The 17,733-nt window shown below is 37.4% G+C and overlaps 2 protein-coding genes across 2 annotated transcripts in view; both read right to left on the minus strand.

Annotated features, from left to right (window-relative positions):
• Positions 1-17,733, minus strand: part of LOC138146178 (NACHT, LRR and PYD domains-containing protein 10-like) — a 294,893-nt gene that overhangs the window by 174,724 nt on the left and 102,436 nt on the right. The window lies entirely within an intron of this gene.
• Positions 1-17,733, minus strand: part of CSMD2 (CUB and Sushi multiple domains 2) — a 1,071,431-nt gene that overhangs the window by 127,089 nt on the left and 926,609 nt on the right. Inside the window, exons 41-42 of the mRNA XM_069067881.1 lie at positions 9,403-9,612; positions 4,270-4,458 (exon numbers count right to left, since the gene is read on the minus strand). Coding sequence (XP_068923982.1) covers positions 4,270-4,458; positions 9,403-9,612 — 399 coding nt within the window. The remainder of the gene's footprint in view (positions 1-4,269; positions 4,459-9,402; positions 9,613-17,733) is intronic.

Raw genomic sequence — 17,733 nt, forward strand, 5'->3', positions numbered from 1 at the left:
GAAAAAAGATCCTGGACAGGGATTCCTCTAATAGGTCCCATCCAGGCCAGGTCCCTCCTTGTCCCAGTACAGCCCATGCTCATTCCTTCATTCATGCTTCCCCTCCCCCCTGGAATGAGAGGCAGGATGCATGCTATCACAACAGTGCTGGCCTTGGAATCAGAAACCTAGGGTTTGATTCCCAGTCCCGCCACTTACTAGCTGTGTGAACTTGGGCAAGTCATTCCAACTCTCTGAGCCTCAGTTTCCTCATCTGTAAAAAATGAGGATAATAATACCTGCCCTATCTTTCTTATAGAGTTGTTGTGAAGATATTTTGGTAAATTGCAGACCACTAAATAAATGTGAAGTATAATCATTCCCTTTATTCTGCACCTATTGAATTTTACCTGTCCTTTAAGAACCAGTACAACCCCTAAAGCTTCTGGAAAGTCTGTTCTGATCAGACAACCCCACAGAGATCTCATTTGTTGCTGAACCTTTCCTGGAACATGAGTTACTCTACATATTACTAGTAATCGTCTGCAGCTGTGGGTCTTTTCAGTTCTACTGTGGGCTCCCCATACAGCAGGGAGCTTGTTGTAGAATACTAGTTTTAGAGTGGAAAAGATCTTAGAGGTCATCTCATCTAACTCACACCTTCGCAGGAAAGCCCAGTACAACAACCCAAACAAATCTTCACCTGGCCTCAGCTTGAAGACTTTCAGTCGCACCACCTGCTGAGGGAACCAATGTTACTTCTGATAAACTCTAATCATAAGGAAGTTTTTCCCCAAGTTAAACTGAAATCTTGTTTCTTTACAATTCCACCCCCTGCTCCTAGTTATACCTTGAGGGCCAAGCAAAAGTCTAATCTCAGTTCTACACAAAAGCATTCTTCAAAAACTAAAGACAACTATTATGCCTTCTCTTCTCCAGATTAACCCATCTTAAATTCTATCAACCAATCCTCTTATGGCATAGTTCTACTTTGCCCATGTTGATTCTAAAATAAATCCAGAACTAAAGACAATATTTCAGATGTGTTGCTAAGAGGAAACAGACCAGCAGGACTATTATTTCCCTTATTTTGAACATTAAATTTCTATTAATACAACTGAAGATCATATTAGTGGCTGCCATGCCACTAACTGATTCATACTGAATCTGTCATTTACTAAATCCCTTGACCTTTCTTGTAGAAAATTATTTTAGCCACATTCCCTTCACCTGTACTTGTGCAGAAGATTCAGGTTTCTATGGGCAATCCACAAGATCAGAGTCCCTTCTTAAGGTCTAAAGAAAAAAAAATTCCAGGGCTTGGATATGTCTGGTTAGAAGAATTCCAGTTTAATCTCCATTCATGTCCACATTCTCTCTCTCCTTTCTTCATTAATATGGTTTGGACTAAATCTTACTCAATTATAGCTCTCAAAAAATGGAATGGGAGAATGTTATGTCTATATTACTGGAGTTCTTCAAGAGAAAGACAAATAATCAACAGTTAGGAATGTTGAAGAGAAAATTCTACCTCAGGTACAGGGTGGAAAAGATGACTTCCAAAGGTCTTTGCATTTCTCAGATTCAATCACTATTCTGTAGCTAAAGAAATGAAGGCTCAGAGCAAATGGTATGTCCACAGTCCTAGCTAGTAAGTGGCAGAGCCCAAGTTCAAAGCCAAGTCTTCTGTATCCAAGTACTGTGTTCTTTCCACTCCAACTTCCAAGTAACGTCTCAATTTGCACTATAAATTCATGTGCACTCAGGTGTGTTTTGTAAAGGTTTTTTTAAAAAACATGCAGGTTCTTAAATTTTTAATGTGTATATTGTCCATGGCCCACAAGAGCAGGACCTCCCTTACGGTGGAGGTACATCTTCATATTTACCCTCGGGGTCTCTCTGTACTGGGCACTGCTACTTGCATCAAAACCTGCACTATCTCGCAGCTTGGTACCTACAGCTGCTCTCCCCCCAAAACTCCTCATTCCTACATCAGCCTCTACAGCACATGCAAAGGCCAGTCTCTATGAAATTTTATATTTCTCACTAGGTCCCCAACCACTATCACTCAATGCCTCACCCTGAATGAATGAGAAAAATTAAGTCAGAAATATTGGCTCTGTAGTGAAGCCGAGCCTGAGGTCCCAGATCATTAATGACACTGCTTATGAGAAATAATTTTTATGGCCCTTACTAGCTTTATCCTTTTCTTTTCATGTTCTCTCATCCCACAAATCTAATCATTTGCCAAAATTTGTCATTTTTACCTCCACAACACCTTCCATTCATCCCCCTTCTCTTTCTTCACATGGTCACTAACCTACTTCAGACCCACACCACCTCTTACCTGGAATGCATTCCAATAGACTCCCAATGGTCTCCTTTCTCAAGTTTCCACTGCTGTCCCTCACCATCCAGCATACCTTCCATGAAACTTTTAGAGATACTGTCCTAAATCACAGTTCTGACCATTTTACTCCACTAACTAAAAAAAAAAAAAACTAAAGTGGCTCCCTATTTCCTTTAGGATCAAATCTAAACTCCTCTCTTCAGCTACTTGACCCTGAACTATCTTTCTAACCTGGGTATACATTAATCCCCTTCTTATATTCTTCAGTGCTGCTTGACTAGCCTTCTTGCTGTTTCTAACACAAAATATTTCATTTCCCATTTCTTTGTCTTTGCATGGGCTGTCCCCCATATCTGAAATGTACTCCTCCTACCTCTGCCTTTTAGAATCCTGATTCCCCTTCCTTCAGTTGCTAGAGGCTTCCCCCTCAAAATTACCTCATATTTAGAACAGATTTTTCATATGTATATATGTGTATACATAAACACACATATATGTACGTTAATATATACAAATGTATTTATTCATAAACATATATTTTTATATATTGAACTATATTACATATATAAGTGCATTTATATTCATAAATGCATATATATACACAAACATACATTATATATGTGTATAAATACACACACATTTTCCCCTCAAATAAAATGTACACTCCTTGAAGCCGGCAACAACTGTTTCATTTTTGTCTTTGTACCCTCAGCAGGAACTTAATAAATGTTTGTTGATGGACTGAATTTTCATCACCTTTGGGTGATTTTGTCAGCATGGCTTCCAATATACTAGATATATCCTGGAGGATACACACACACACACACACACACACACACACACACACACACACACAGGACATTCTTTGCTAGCTGCCCTTTGGGGACAGGAGTGGAGCAGCAGAATCCTATTCAGTTCAATCAGATTCAATTGATCAGACATTTAAGCGCCAAAAACAAAAACAAAACAGCCCAGAAGCAGAGAAAAGAGTACAAAATGTACCTGAGGAAGTAAATATAACATTGTTTAAAGGAAGGGGGGGAGTGCTACTAAATTGTGCCATCAGTAAAGGGTTTATGTAAGAGGCTGGGCTTTGAAGGAAATCAGGGACTCCACGTGAGGACATTCTAGGCATGAGAACCACTTGGGCACAAGCATGCAGGTGACAGATGTGATGCTGGTAAAAGGAACATCTTGGCAGGTCAGTTTTGCTTGGATGAAAAAGTGTATCATGGGTAGTAATAAGAGAATGGAAAGATAGAAACTAGGCTAAGGATTTTGCATTTTATCTGAGAAACAATGGAGGGCCACTGTCAATTTTTTAGTAGAGAGGTAACATATTCAGATTGGTGTTTTATAAACATCAATTTGGCAGCAGTTGTGTGGAGGAAAAGACTGGAGGGGAAAGTGTTTGGAGGCAGGGAAATCTATTAGGATGTTACGACAATAATTCAAGGAAAAGAAAAGGAGGGTGTGAATTAAAGTAGAGGTGGTGTAAACAGAGAAAAGGAGAGGGATGTGAGAAATCTTATGGGAATACGGTCAACTAGGCTTGGCTAGTGACTGAATTTTGAGCTTGCGAAAAAGGGGAAGATTCAAGGATAACTAAGGCTGTGAACCTAGTGATGACAGCCATCAACAGAACATAGAGATATACACACACATGAACAGAAAGGCAAGACCCTGTAACCATGCTTCCATTGAAGACCCTACTTTTCTTCTCCCTTCTTGTATTTACTATCTTTCACAATGGAATTATGGTTCATATAAAGGTTCAAATACTAGAAATGTCAGAACTTCTTATGGGTTAAATACACTGGTAAATATCAGCTGGTATCAAAAAGTAAGTACCGTTACCACTCCTGGTACTTAAGCCATGTTTGCTTCTATCACCATGATTCAACTCTTTGGCTTTCTCCATTTTACAAATAGCACCATACCTTCACATCTGGGCAGAGGGTGATCCCAGTTTCTATTAGTGCCATGCAGGCAGGTAAGCACTGGGTGGCCAATCAATTGATATCCTGGGAGACATTCAAAGGTCACCGACTGTCCAACGTTGTATCCAGCTCCTCTCACAATGCCATTGGCAAAGGGTTCTGGGTCTGGGCACTCTTGGAGCTCATAGGCTGGAAATGAAAAAGAAAATTTGTTAAATTACTTCTGCTTGACTTTTTCCTTTTAGATTTGCATTCATATAAAAGTTGAATTGTCTTCTTCTGAGATATCAGACTTATCCCAAACTTTCCACAGAAGGATTGATTTGACTAGACTCAGAATTTTAGAAGAGGAAAGGACCTCAGTGGCTATCTTATCTTATTACCCACATCTGAAAAATAATCTTGTGTACAACATACATGATAAGTGGTCATCTAACCTTTGTTTGAATGCTCCCAATGACAGGAAAAACAAATTGCCTCCCATTCTACTTCTGGAAGATTAAAATTGTTGCAAGTTTTATTTCCCCCACCCCTCCTCCCCCAGAGCAAACCTAAACTTTTCTTTGCAATTTCCAGTCACTTCCTAGCTCTTACCTCTGAAATCAAGCAGAACAATTCCAATCCCTTTTAAGAACTTTATAATAGGACAGAGATGCTGAGGCCCACCATAAATGAAAACTGAAGTCTCTTGGTTTGAAGACATTGAAAACCCATGAAGAAGAGCTCCCATATTTTAGGCTTTTTTAGAGTTGCTCTGGCTACGAGAAGGTGGAACAGAAGACCTTTGATATCCATTATAGTTCATTGTAGAACTATATCTATACACTCTTGTATATACAAGCATTCCCCTTTTAGGTGAATAGTTCTGAAGTCAAAACTTCTGTAGTTACTAGGAATTTTTCCTGGTTCTTAGAGTCATCAAATTGTTTTGTCAATCTGTTATGGAGAAAAAACTAACTAATCAATGAATCTAATCCCTGTGCAGCTCTGATAGCAGGTTACCTCAGGGGAAGGCCAACCCAGATCCTGATACTTTTCATTTCTCTTCTGTATTTCCTTTACTATCCTCACTAATAACCATCAGAGATCAGTGCTTCTTCACTAGTCTACCACATTCGCAAGTCCACATCTAATTCCCCAGAATAAGAGAAATGAATCATGACTTTCATTCTGCCCCTTGCACAATCATCCCATACACAAGAGTAAAGTATGTACCTCAAAGTCAAAGTTATACACAGAGTAATAAACACCTGTTATTCTATGCCCTTTCTACAAAGCAAGAAAATGTAATTTTATCAAATTAGTAACATGCTTTGTGGTTAAGTCTGCATTCTTGTTCTTTTGGATTCATTTGATTTATTCCTTAAAACCCAGGCTGAATGCTTTCTCTTCTAGTAATCCTTCCTTGATTCCCTCAATCAGTATAATATTTTCCCTTCTAGAACCTAACATAGTACTTGCTAGTATTTCTTTAATGTGCTTATTATATGTTATTTTGTATTATAACTACATGTATCATTTGAAGACAATATAATTCTAATCAAATTAACTTTAACTTCCATGATGGCAGGGACCATATCTTTCTAAACTCTGTACCTCCCCCAGTGCCTAACATAATGCTCTGCACATAGCAGGAACAAAATCAATATTTGATGAACTGAATATAACTGAACTAGAACTAAATGAGTGAAAGTTACAGGGAACACAGATTTTGGCTCATTATAAGTGGAAATGTCCTAGAAATCAAAGCTGTTCAGAAATGTAATACGACCTATCAATAGTTAATGAATTAGAAGATCATAGATTTAGAACTAGAAGGTACCTTAGAGGCCATATAATTCAAATCTCTCATTTTAAAGATGAATAAATTGAGGCCCAGAGAAGAGAAGGAACCTGCCCAAAGTCAGGACATTGCAAGTGGCAAATCTAGGTCTTGAGCCCAGGTCCTCTACCTGTATCATGCTGCCTTCCAGGGGATCTCCAAGTAAAGGAGAGGTAATCATTGTTGGCATGTTATAGAGAGAAAGAGGAGTTCACTTCCCACAACCTACTTTTCCACTCCACTTCAGCCACACACAGAGATGGACATACATACCCTTGATCTCGCCATCACCTACAAATGTACCATCTCCACAATGTGAGCTCCAATGCTTTGACCCCTCAATTCTCTCCAAGGACATCTCCTTGCACAAAACTCTCTCTACTCTTCTCCCCACCCTGATGCTTTGTTGAAAATAATGCAATTCTACATTGTCCTCCTCTCTTGAATCCCTAGCTGCCTTACCATGTGGCTGATTACACCTGGTCAATCCTTGGCCTTGGATCACTCCCACCATTTGCCACCTTCACACCTATACACATGCTGCAGAATGAAGGTGGAGAAAATCACGCAACTGTTCACACTGGGACCACTATAAATTTATGTTACACAACCTCAACTGTGACCTGACTGCTGCTAGGCAATATATTATACCACCTTTATTAGCTCATTCCACAGGAACTCTTCCAAACCTTTTCATCCCTCCTCAAACCTCTCATGGCTTCTCTATCCCCCACTCTCTCAGGTGAGAACCATGCCTCATATTTGACAGAAAAAACTGAGGCCATTTGCTGTGAATTCCCTCCTCTTCATCATCTCCTGTCACATAGGTGCTTCCTGCCAATATCTCCTCCTTCATTGCTGTTTCGCATAATAATGTGGCCTTATTCCTTACCAAGGCTCTCTCTCCCCTCTTCTTGTTCCAGTGATCCCATTCCAACTTGTATCCTCCAACTGATTGCTTCCTCTGTTATCCCCACTCTTTCACTTATTTTTAATTTCTCCCTACTGACTCATTCCCTATGGCCTACAAACATGCCCAGGTCTCTCCCACCTTGAAAAAAACCCTCAGTTGGTCTTTCCATCCCCAATAATTATCAGCCCTTCTGCCCTTTGTAGCTAAACTCTTTGAAAAGGTCATCTAGAGTAGATGCCTCCACTTTCTCTCCTCTTACTCTCTTCTTAACCCTTCAAATCTGGCTTTTGACCTTATCATTCCATTGAAACCACTTTCTCCAAAGTTACTAATGACCACTTAATGGCCAAATTAGATGGGCTTTTCTCAATAATCATTTTCCTTAAACTCTCTGCAGCCTTTAACACCGTTAATCCCTTTCTCCTACTTGATACTCTCTTCTCTCTAAGTGCTTGGGACATCATTCTCTCTAGGTTTTCCTCCTATCTATCTTCCTTCTACCTGTCTGACTGGTTCTTCTCTGTATCCTTTGCTGGGTTATCCTCCCGATCTATAAGCATTCCTCAGGGTTCTGACCTGTGCCCTTTTCTATTCTCCTTCTATACTACTTCATTTGATGATCCCATCAGCCCCCATGGATTTAATTACCATCTTTATACCGGTGATTCCCAAATCAGGCAACACCATCCTCTCCATCCTTCAGCTTGCAAACTAGGAGTCATCCTGGATTCATTCTCATCCTTCATATCCAAGGTGCTGCCAAAGTCTGCCAATTTCACCTTTGCTATATCTCTTGAATATACCTCCTTCTCTTCTTTGGCACTGCCACCATTCTAGCGGAGGCCTTCATCATCACATATCTGGACTATTACAATAGCCTTTTGGTGGATCTGCTTGCCTCAAGTCTCCCCCTATTCCAATCAATCCACCATTCAGTCACTAAAGTAACTTTCAGAAAGCACAGGTCTTATCATGTTCCCCATGCCACTTAAAAACTCCAGTGGCTTCCTATTGCCTCTAGGATCAAATACAAAATATTCTATTGGGCATTCAAAACCCTTCATAACCTATCCCCTTCCTACTTTTCCAGTCTTCTTATACCCAACTACCCAACAAGTGCTTTTCAACCCAGTGACACTGACCTCCTAGCTGTTCCACAAATAAGATACTGCATCTCTCAGCTCCAGGCATTTTCTCTGGCAGCTTCTCATGCCTGGAATGTTCTCCTTCTTCCCCTCTGACTAACAACCTCCCTGGATTCCTTTAAGTCCCAACTAAAATTCTATCTTTCACTAGAAACCTTCCCTATCCCCTCTTAATTCTAATGCCCTACCTCTGTTAATTATTTTCTATTTATCCTGTGTATATAGCTCGTTTTATATATAAAAGTATTTTTGCATGTTTGCATGATGTCTTTTCCATTAGACTGTAAGCTCTTTGAGGGCAGAGGCTATCTCTTGCCTATTTTGTTTTGTTTTTATAATCAACACTTAGCACAGTACCTGACAAATAGTAAGTGCTTAATAAATGTTTATTAACTGACTGGACTGGTTGATTTCTGAGGTCCCTTTTAGCTCTGAGTGTCTGTGTCTGTGATTTTATGTAGCCTTAAAACCAAATCCAAATAATAAGGAACTGGATAATCCTGATCTTGATCATATAGCTATGAAAAGCTAAGCTAAGGTTCCATATATCCCAAACCATTATATTTTATCTTTTGACAGAGTTCAAGGCCAAAGAGCCTGGGAGGGGAAGGAGAGAAAAAAAAATTCTCTTGCTCCCCACCATCCCTGACTCCATGGTTTTGCCTCTGTGGGCAAGGCCCCAAAGGTGGATTACCCTCAATTCTCTGACACCTAGCCTTTGAAGGTTTCCTAAAAGTCCATTTGGTTAGCCTGGGCAGGGAAGTCAGAACCTATGCTACATAATATTAGGGCAAACACAAAGCCCTCCCTTTCCCAGAAGCCTCCTCCTCTTCTACCACACCTGACATTTCCACCTTAAGAGTTTTTAATAGGTCATTTTTTTTATATTTCTAGAGTACCTGATGTTCATAAAACATTTTCACAATTGTATTCCCTGTGACCCTCACAACAGTCCTCGATTTGGAGGGCAGGGCAGGAATTATTTCCATGTTATAGATTACAGAATTGGGGAGGTTAACTGACAAAGGTACACAGCTAGTAAGTAACAGAACTGGGAATAAAAATCAAGCTCTTTTGAATACTGTTTTTTTTTTCTCTCTCCCCAATTCTCCCTGAATCTTTCTCTCCTTTATTATTCTCCTCTTCTCTCTGAAATATACTAGACTAGAGTTGGTAGGGGAGGGGGTGAGGAGAAGGAAGGTCAAAGCCAAGGGTAATGGAGAAGAGATGGAAGATTCAATCGTTATCTTTACCTTGATATTCCAGCTTAAATCCTGGACGGTTCTGCGAGTGGTCACTGTGAAAATAAACTGTTGTCTCATGGGATGTTGAAAGCAGGGAGCCTGGCAAGTCATTCCCGCTGAACTTTCCAATCACATGGCTAGTTTCATAGGGGCCATTCCGAATTTCAATGAAGTCATGGTTGGGCTCAGTGGAGAAGTTCAAGAATTGTATATGTGCTCCTAAAAAAAGGAATCATCACCAGATAAGCCCATAGGATCTTTAGTCATTGTTCAAAATCCTGCTCTAATCCACCTAAATTCTGTTCTCTTTTCCTGATTAAGCCAAATGTCATGACCCACAGTAAGTAGCATGTCCATTGATCACTAGGCTAGATTCTCTCATCCCCAAGCATCTTGACATTGGCTAGTCACATCTATATTCTAGGTTTGTTGGCTTCTTTCCAGGCACTTTTCCTTTCCCATCTGATGCTGATAAGGTATTACATTTACCTGTGGTAACCCTCACAACCCTAAATGCTGATATAAGGCAACAGGGACCCAGGGCTCTCAAACACCCAAATCATCATGTTAGGCAAAGGATGCCTAACTGTGGATGTACCCTACACTGCATCCCACATTCACAGAGAACCAGGTTCACATGCCATAGCCTAGAAGCTTGCATAAAAGCAGGATCTGAACTAGTCACCTGTTCCCTCAAGGAAATTCCAAAAGCCCTGGGAAATCCATCCCAGAAATCCAGTGCCCTTCAACTAGCTAAGGATTCTGCATCTAAGCAAATAGTCTTGTGGACATACCCATTATACTGACTGTCACATACTAATAAGAGAGAAGCAACATTCATTAAGTTTACATAGTCTTTGCTTCCATATACTTAATTCTGCCATCATTAATCAAATACAGAATCCAGGGCTGGTTTCAAATAATTGTTACACCAGTATATGAAAAGGACCATCAGGAAAGCTGCCTGAAGCTTCTTTTATATGCATGAGGTGATAATTACGCACACTGTGGGAAGTATAAGCCCTCTTCAGTTCAGAGAATGCTGTTATATACAAAACTCTAATCAGCAGGTAGTCTTCGGTCTATTCAAGGTAATTCAACAAATATTTATAAAGTATTGGCTACACTAGGAGAATGACTAAAAAGGAAGGCAAAGACAAATGATTTGCCTTTGGTTAAGTATGGAGAATAGGAAGACAATTTTTAAATGACTTATTGATACCCTTTACTTTTGTCAGATCATTCTTGATATGACCCCTCATAACACAGAAAACAGTTAAACAAAGCCAGAAAAAGAAACCAGATTCAGGTATCTGTAGTTCTTAAGTGCATTCATCATTTGTTCTCTGAGGCAAAGATGGGTCTTTAACATTAAAACATGTTCACTCTCCTTTCAGTATTGCTTTGTTTATATTACTGCAGTCATATGTAAATTATTTTCCTAGTTATGCTTACTTCACTCTGAATAAGTTCATATGAGTCTTTCAATATTTCTCTGAATTCTTATTCACAATGTCTTAAAACATAATACTATTCAATGACATTCATAAATCCTTTTTTAAAAAGTCTTTTGTTACAAAAAAAATGCTGCTGTGATTATTTTGGTACATATGGAACTTTTCTTTCTCTCTTTGGTCTCTGAGATACATGCCTAGTAGAGATACTGTTGCGCCAAAGAGTATAAGCAATTTAAGTGACTTTTCTGCCATAATTCCAATCTGTTTACTAGAGTGGTTGGACCAATGTATCTTATTATGTTTGACTTCAATATTCCTCACAACACTGATAATTTCCAGTTTTTATTACTTTAAATGTTGAGAATTTTCCAGTGGTCAATAAGTGTACAATATCTGTATTTCTGCCATAGCCAAATAACTGGTATCTATACTCAAAGTCCAGGCTGGCCTTCCTCCTAGATAAGGGGCCAAGGAACACCTTTTCATTCTCCATGTTATCAAAGACAATTAATCACAAAATTACATATAATCGCAAAATTTTAGAGTCAGAGGCCATCTAACTCCAAAATGAATCCCCACTGACATACCAGACAAATGGCAAGATGGACTCTTGACTGAGGAGCTCTGATGAAGGAGAAGCCACTACATCCTCAAACAGCCAGTTCCACTTGTGGATATATTTAATTGTTAGAAACTTTTCCCCTCACAATAAAATTAATTTCTCCCCTTTGCAATCACCTTGTATCACTCCAGATTTCACTGTCTGTATCTGACTAGAAAAGTCTAATCCTTTTTCCTTAAAACAGTTCTTCAAACACCTGACAACTCTCATGCCTTCTCCCTTCCCTTCTCCCTTCTCAGACTTCTTTACACTAATCATCCTGGTTGCATTCCTGTGAAAGAATATTCAGCTAATCATAGTGGTGCCCCAAACCAAAAACAATACTCCAAATGTGATCTGACAAGGGTGGAGTACAAAGGGATTATTTCTTCATTATGCCTTTCTTAATATAGCCTAAATCGAAAAGTCTGGCAGAAGTTAGGTCTAGATACTTTTTGCATCTCTAGATAGGGGAAGATTTTGTGACCAAACAAGGGATAGAAAGGATCACAGAAGATAAAGTAGCCAATTTTTGACTATATAAAAATTTTAAAAAATTATAGAAATCTAATAAAATTAAAACTAGAAGTAAAAAATTACCTGGAGGAAACATCTTTGCAACAAGTTTCTCCGATAAAAGTTTGATAGCCAAGATACAAAATGAACAGACTTAAATATATTGGAATGGAAGCCATGTCCCAATAGATAAGGAAGGAAAGATGCATTTATTAAGTTCTTATTTGTGTCCTAAATACTGTGTTAAGTCTCTTAGAAATATTATCTCATTTGATCCTCATAATGACTCAGGAAGGTAGGTGCTATTATTGTTCCCATGTTATAGTTAAGGAAACTGAGGCAAAATAAAAAGATTTAGGTGACTTGGTCAGGAGTACGTGGCTAGTAAGTATCTGAGGTGGGATCTGAACTCAGGACTTTCTGATTCTGGGACAAAAGTTCTATCTACCTTGTTACCTAGATACCCCTTGGTAAATGATCAAAGTACATGGATAGGCAAATTTTAAACAAACAAACAAAAAAAAACAAATTAACAACAGTCATATGAAAAAATGCTCCAAGTAACCAATAACTAGAGAAATCTTTATTAAAACTAAAAGGGAACGCCTCATACCTATCATACTGGCATAGACTTTGAAAGAAAAGAAAGGAAAATGGCAGTTGTTAAAAGGGTTTTAGAAACATAAGTACATTGATGTGCAGTTAGTGGAACTGTAAAATGGTCCAAGATTTCTGGAAAGTCATTTGGAATTATGGCCCCAAAGTCACAATACTACTATTAAGCCTACATTCCAAAAAGATCAAAGAGGAAAATGACCAATATGTGCATAAATATGAAAATTTATTTTTGCTGTAGCAAAGAATTAAAAATAAATCAAGTTTCCATCAACTAGGTGAATAAGTAAACATATTATGATCTATAAATGTCTTATAGTAAACTAAAATAAATTACAATAGGGACAGTTTCAGAGAAACCAGAGAAGGTGTATATGAATTGATGCTGAGTGAAGTGAGAACAAGGAAAATAATTTGCACAGTAATAATATTGCAAAAAAACAGCATTCAGAGACTTAAGGACTTGATCAGTACAATGACCAACTACCACTCTAGAAGACTTTATGAGGAATCATGTTACCCATCTCTTGACAGAGAGGTGATGGACTCCAGATGAAGAATGAAACATACATTTTTAAAGAGAGTAAATATGTGGATTTGTTTTCCTTAATTATGCTTATTTGTTTCAAGAATTTTATTTTTATTGGGAGGGAGGATTGAAACAGGATGGCAAAAGTAGCAATAGGATTTGCCAAAAAAAAGAAGAAAGAAAAGTCATTGAAGCATTTTATTTAAATGAAAAAAATAGAACTGAAGAAAGTTCAGAAAGAAAAGGACAGGCAGGACAGCTTTGAAAGTACATGTTAAATTTATTATATACTTTAAAAAATCTGTGTATGATAGTTTTGCATTTTCACATAAAATTCCCTTTTTCTATTTTTTACATGGAAATGTTCTTTTTCTCTTTTTTTGGTGCTTATTAAATTCAAAATGTTTAAAACAGAAAAAAGGTAGCATATTGGATTTTTATATCTTTTAAAAAGGCTAGCACTCATTAAAACAGATTTGTAATTTTCCATATTAGTCTCTTTTTATATTCTAGTTTGTAATGGAATTATTTTTCAGATGTTAAATTCAGAATTTAAAAAAATTAAATACTACCCAAGATTGCATTAACTTTTTTTTCACTTCCACAAAACAATGATCCATATTGAGCTCCCAAACCAATCAAAGTGCTATCTAACCATGCCTCATTGTATCTGTGAAGGTGATTTTTTTTTAGTAAGATTGCATTTTTTTCCAACTCAGGTGTAAAGCTTTAAACGTGTTCCTACTAAACAGAATCTTATTTGACTTTTGCCTAATGTTCTAGTCTGTCTGGGTCTTTTTTGGGTACTCTGTTAGCTATCCCTGTTGTGTGTTAGCTGTCTCTCCCTGTGTGTGTCAAAGTCAAATTTGAAGAGTATTCTCTTTATCTAAGTCCTGGATAAAAATACCAAACAGTGCAAGGCCCCTGCAGCACTCCATGGGAGACCTCTGGCCAAGGTGACTGAACAATTAACCACCATATCTTTTGAATCCAGACATCCAATCAGTTACAAATCCAACTAATAGTCCTATTTACTAAGCTTACATATCTCCATCTTTTCCATATCAAGAGTATGAGATAATTAACTTCATGCTTTGCTACAATCTGAGTAAATTTATCTGCAGTATCTGACTACCAATTTTAACTTTGTTTAAAAAGGAAATAAGGTTAGTTGGACATGACTTGTTCCTTATGTTCTTTGTGAAATTATGCTGACTGAGATCACCACTTACCTTTTCTAGATATTTATTAACCGTCTTAATGCCTTTCTAGATTTTCCCAATGGCAATAAAGGAAAGAACAATAGCCTATAGCTTGTACTCTATCTTCTTCTATCTTCAAAATGGCAATTGCTCTTCTCCAGTCTCGTGATACCTCTCCCATTATTCCCATGGCCTTTCAAGATAATCAGCAATGGGCTCATCAAGCACCTCTATCAGTTCTTTCATAGGATCATAGATTTAAAGCAAGATGGGGTACGGAGCCCTGGTGTCAAACTTAAATAGAAACTAGGGCCACTAAAACATAATGAAGATCTCTGTGGATTGCATGTTGACTTGGTTTTACGATGTAATATCATTTATGTTTAACTGTATTTTTTTCACATTAAATACTTCCCAATTACAGACAGTTCTCACTTTACATAAGTGGACCATTCTACAAACCTCTACATGAAGCAGTTTTTATGTAATTCGAATTTGTGAAAGTGGGGAAAGGAAGAAGGGATGAAGAGAAGCAGAAAGGGGGCTGCTTGCTGTAGAGAGATGGGGCTGGCACACAGTTCAAGGACACATTGGGGCCAGGGACAAAGAAATGAGAGCAGGTAAGGAACATGCATGGGCTGGGCCAGGCATATTATGAGGGCCTGTCCAAACCTGAGGGGAAGAACACACTTGGTTTAGAGGATATCTAATCTAACCCCATCATTTACAGTGGTCTATGTGACTTGATCAATTTAGGCACTCTCTTACTATTTTCTTACATTTATTATCTAGGGTATCAATGCCCTATTAGCCAATTTCATTCTATTCTTATCCATCTAAAAGTAATTTTTCTTGTAAGATAAAATAAGCAAAATAAGAACTAAGCAACTATTTTCTCTCTGTTATCAATGAAAATCCACATTAACACTTGGCAGTGAGCTTGTCACTTCTTTGACCGCCTCTTTTCGTCAATATAGCTAAAAACAAACAAAAATTATTTTGTTGTTGTTATTGGCTTTATATTTACTCACTGGCCTCAGCTCATACTGAGATTTTACATAATATACTTTTTGTGCTCACCCTGTTAAGTACCTTCGCTTCTATAAAAAATATAAAAATAATCAAACTAACTGAAAGTTATAATAAAAAAAAGAATCTTGATATGATAATACAAGAAATAATTAGAGAAAAAAATTGTCCTGAAGTATTAGAACAAGGGGGAAAGTAGAAATAGAGAAAATCCATCAATCACCACTTAAAAGAGATCCTATGAAGAAAAGTCATAGGAATATCATAGTAAAATTCTAAAACCCTCAACTCAGGGAAAAAAATATTAAAAGCATCAAGATTAAAACAATTTAAATATTATGGTGTCACAATTAGAATTACACAAGACCTAGCAGCAGAGACATTAAAGGACCACCGGTCTTAGAACACAACATATTGACAAGCAAAAGAACCAGGGCTCTGGCCTGTAAAGTTAAATATTATCTTGAATGAAAAAAAAAACAACAACGGACATCTGATAAACTCTCAGACTTTCGTGACATTGCTAAAAAGAATCCTGAACTTAATAGACAATTCGACATATAAGAACCAATAATAAATATAAGGTACATAACAAAGACTAACTATAAGAGATCTAAAAGGAAAGACTGTTTACTTTTTATATATGTAAAATGTATGTCTAAGATTCTTATTAATAATTGGGTAGTTCTAAGATTGGGGTAAACCTGAGTATGAGGTGAATTTAAAAAGTATAACCATTTAGGAATAGCTTAAAGATTATTTTATACAAATGAAGTGCAAGAGAAAGAGTTCATACACAGGAATTAGATGGGGGGGGGGAAGGCTGGTAGTTCTGGTAACCTGCTTTTATTGGGAATGAGTTTAAGAGGGAAAAATACATATACATATAAAAGATTATAAAAGTCTTCTAAATTCAGAAGAAATAAAACAGTAGGGGTATAGGGAGGGGGGGAGAGGACAAGGAAGGAATTTTTAGAGGGGAGGGTGAGGGAATAGGTAAATAGGGGTATAGAAGGGTGGTTAGATTTAGGCAAATGGGAGGATAGGGGAGGGATCCTTGGAGGGGGGTAGATAAATCATAGCAGAGCAAGGTGGTGGGTAAAAGTAAGGTAGAGGAGGCATGAGGGATAGGAAACAAGAGATATGCACAGACATAAAAACAAAGATCAGGAGCAGAATAGGTTTGGGAAAATATATGACTATATATGTATATATATATATATATGTATTTGTGTGTATATATATCTATAGCTATGGAGAAACATCTAAACTTTATTGTAGCCTTCCGGGGTGGGGTGGGGAAAGGTATGTACATATTTATAGTTATAGAGAAACCTATCTAAACTTTGTGTGGCCTTTTGGAGGGGGAGGTTATTGGGAGGGAGGGAAAAAAAGAACAAAGTAAAAAAGTGCACAGCAGAGAACAAAAGAAAACTCACAAGGGAGCAAAGAAAAGATGTATAGTTCTCAACACAATGAGTATTATTTATCATATAGGCTTTCTTGAAATGAAAATTTATTGTTACATATTTTGAATACTCTCTTATGCCGCTATGCATACAACATGCTTTTTTTTTCTAACTTTGTATTTAAGTTCCAACATTTAATTTTATGATATGTTTTTGTCTCTTTTCTCTGCTCGCTATTTATGTTCTGACATTTGAGTCTAAAATAAAATTTTGAGGAAAACAACAACTCTATTTTTTGCCTCTTGCAAGGAGGGTCATTAGTATACTTAGTTACAACTTCCAAGTCTATTGGTGATAATATCCTGATAATAGTTATGGCCAGCAAACTCTGCAGTCAATATAGTAACCAAAGAAAATACTTTTTAGATTATATATACTCACTTGTAAAATACTGGAGAGGAGGATAGTGAAATTATAAGCAGTATTGACACATAAAACATTGTAAAGCAGTAAGTAGGAGAAACAAACAAACTTACACAAAGCCTGGTAAGATATCTAAACAAATCAATATTCTAAACATCTGGGGAAAAACATGATTTCAAAATTACCTTAAAAATGACCCAAGAAAATATCAGTAACTACCTTCTAATCTGCCTGTTTTCTAAACTCTACCAAAACTTTATGAGAATAATCTACATGTGTACAAAGGGTATTCTTGATGAAAACATGGAAAGGAAACAGAAAGGATTCCCCAAATATTATTTTGGGATCTTTTTTCCTGACATCAAGCCTCAATTTGCCTCTTTGCCACTTCTACCCATTGCTACTACTTCTAATCTCTGGGGCTAAACAAAACAAATTTAATTAATTCCAATTTCTCATGAAAATCTTTTAAAACTTCAAGACAACTATCAAGCCTCCCTGAGAATTCTCTTCTCCAGTTCATAAGAAATCCAGTTTATAAGATCATAGATTTAGAGCT

Source organism: Petaurus breviceps, unplaced genomic scaffold (genome assembly GCF_028583685.1).
Source record: "Petaurus breviceps papuanus isolate PSGF00001 unplaced genomic scaffold, PetGlider_PUasm1.0 90760, whole genome shotgun sequence".
Classification (NCBI taxonomy): domain Eukaryota; kingdom Metazoa; phylum Chordata; class Mammalia; order Diprotodontia; family Petauridae; genus Petaurus; species Petaurus breviceps.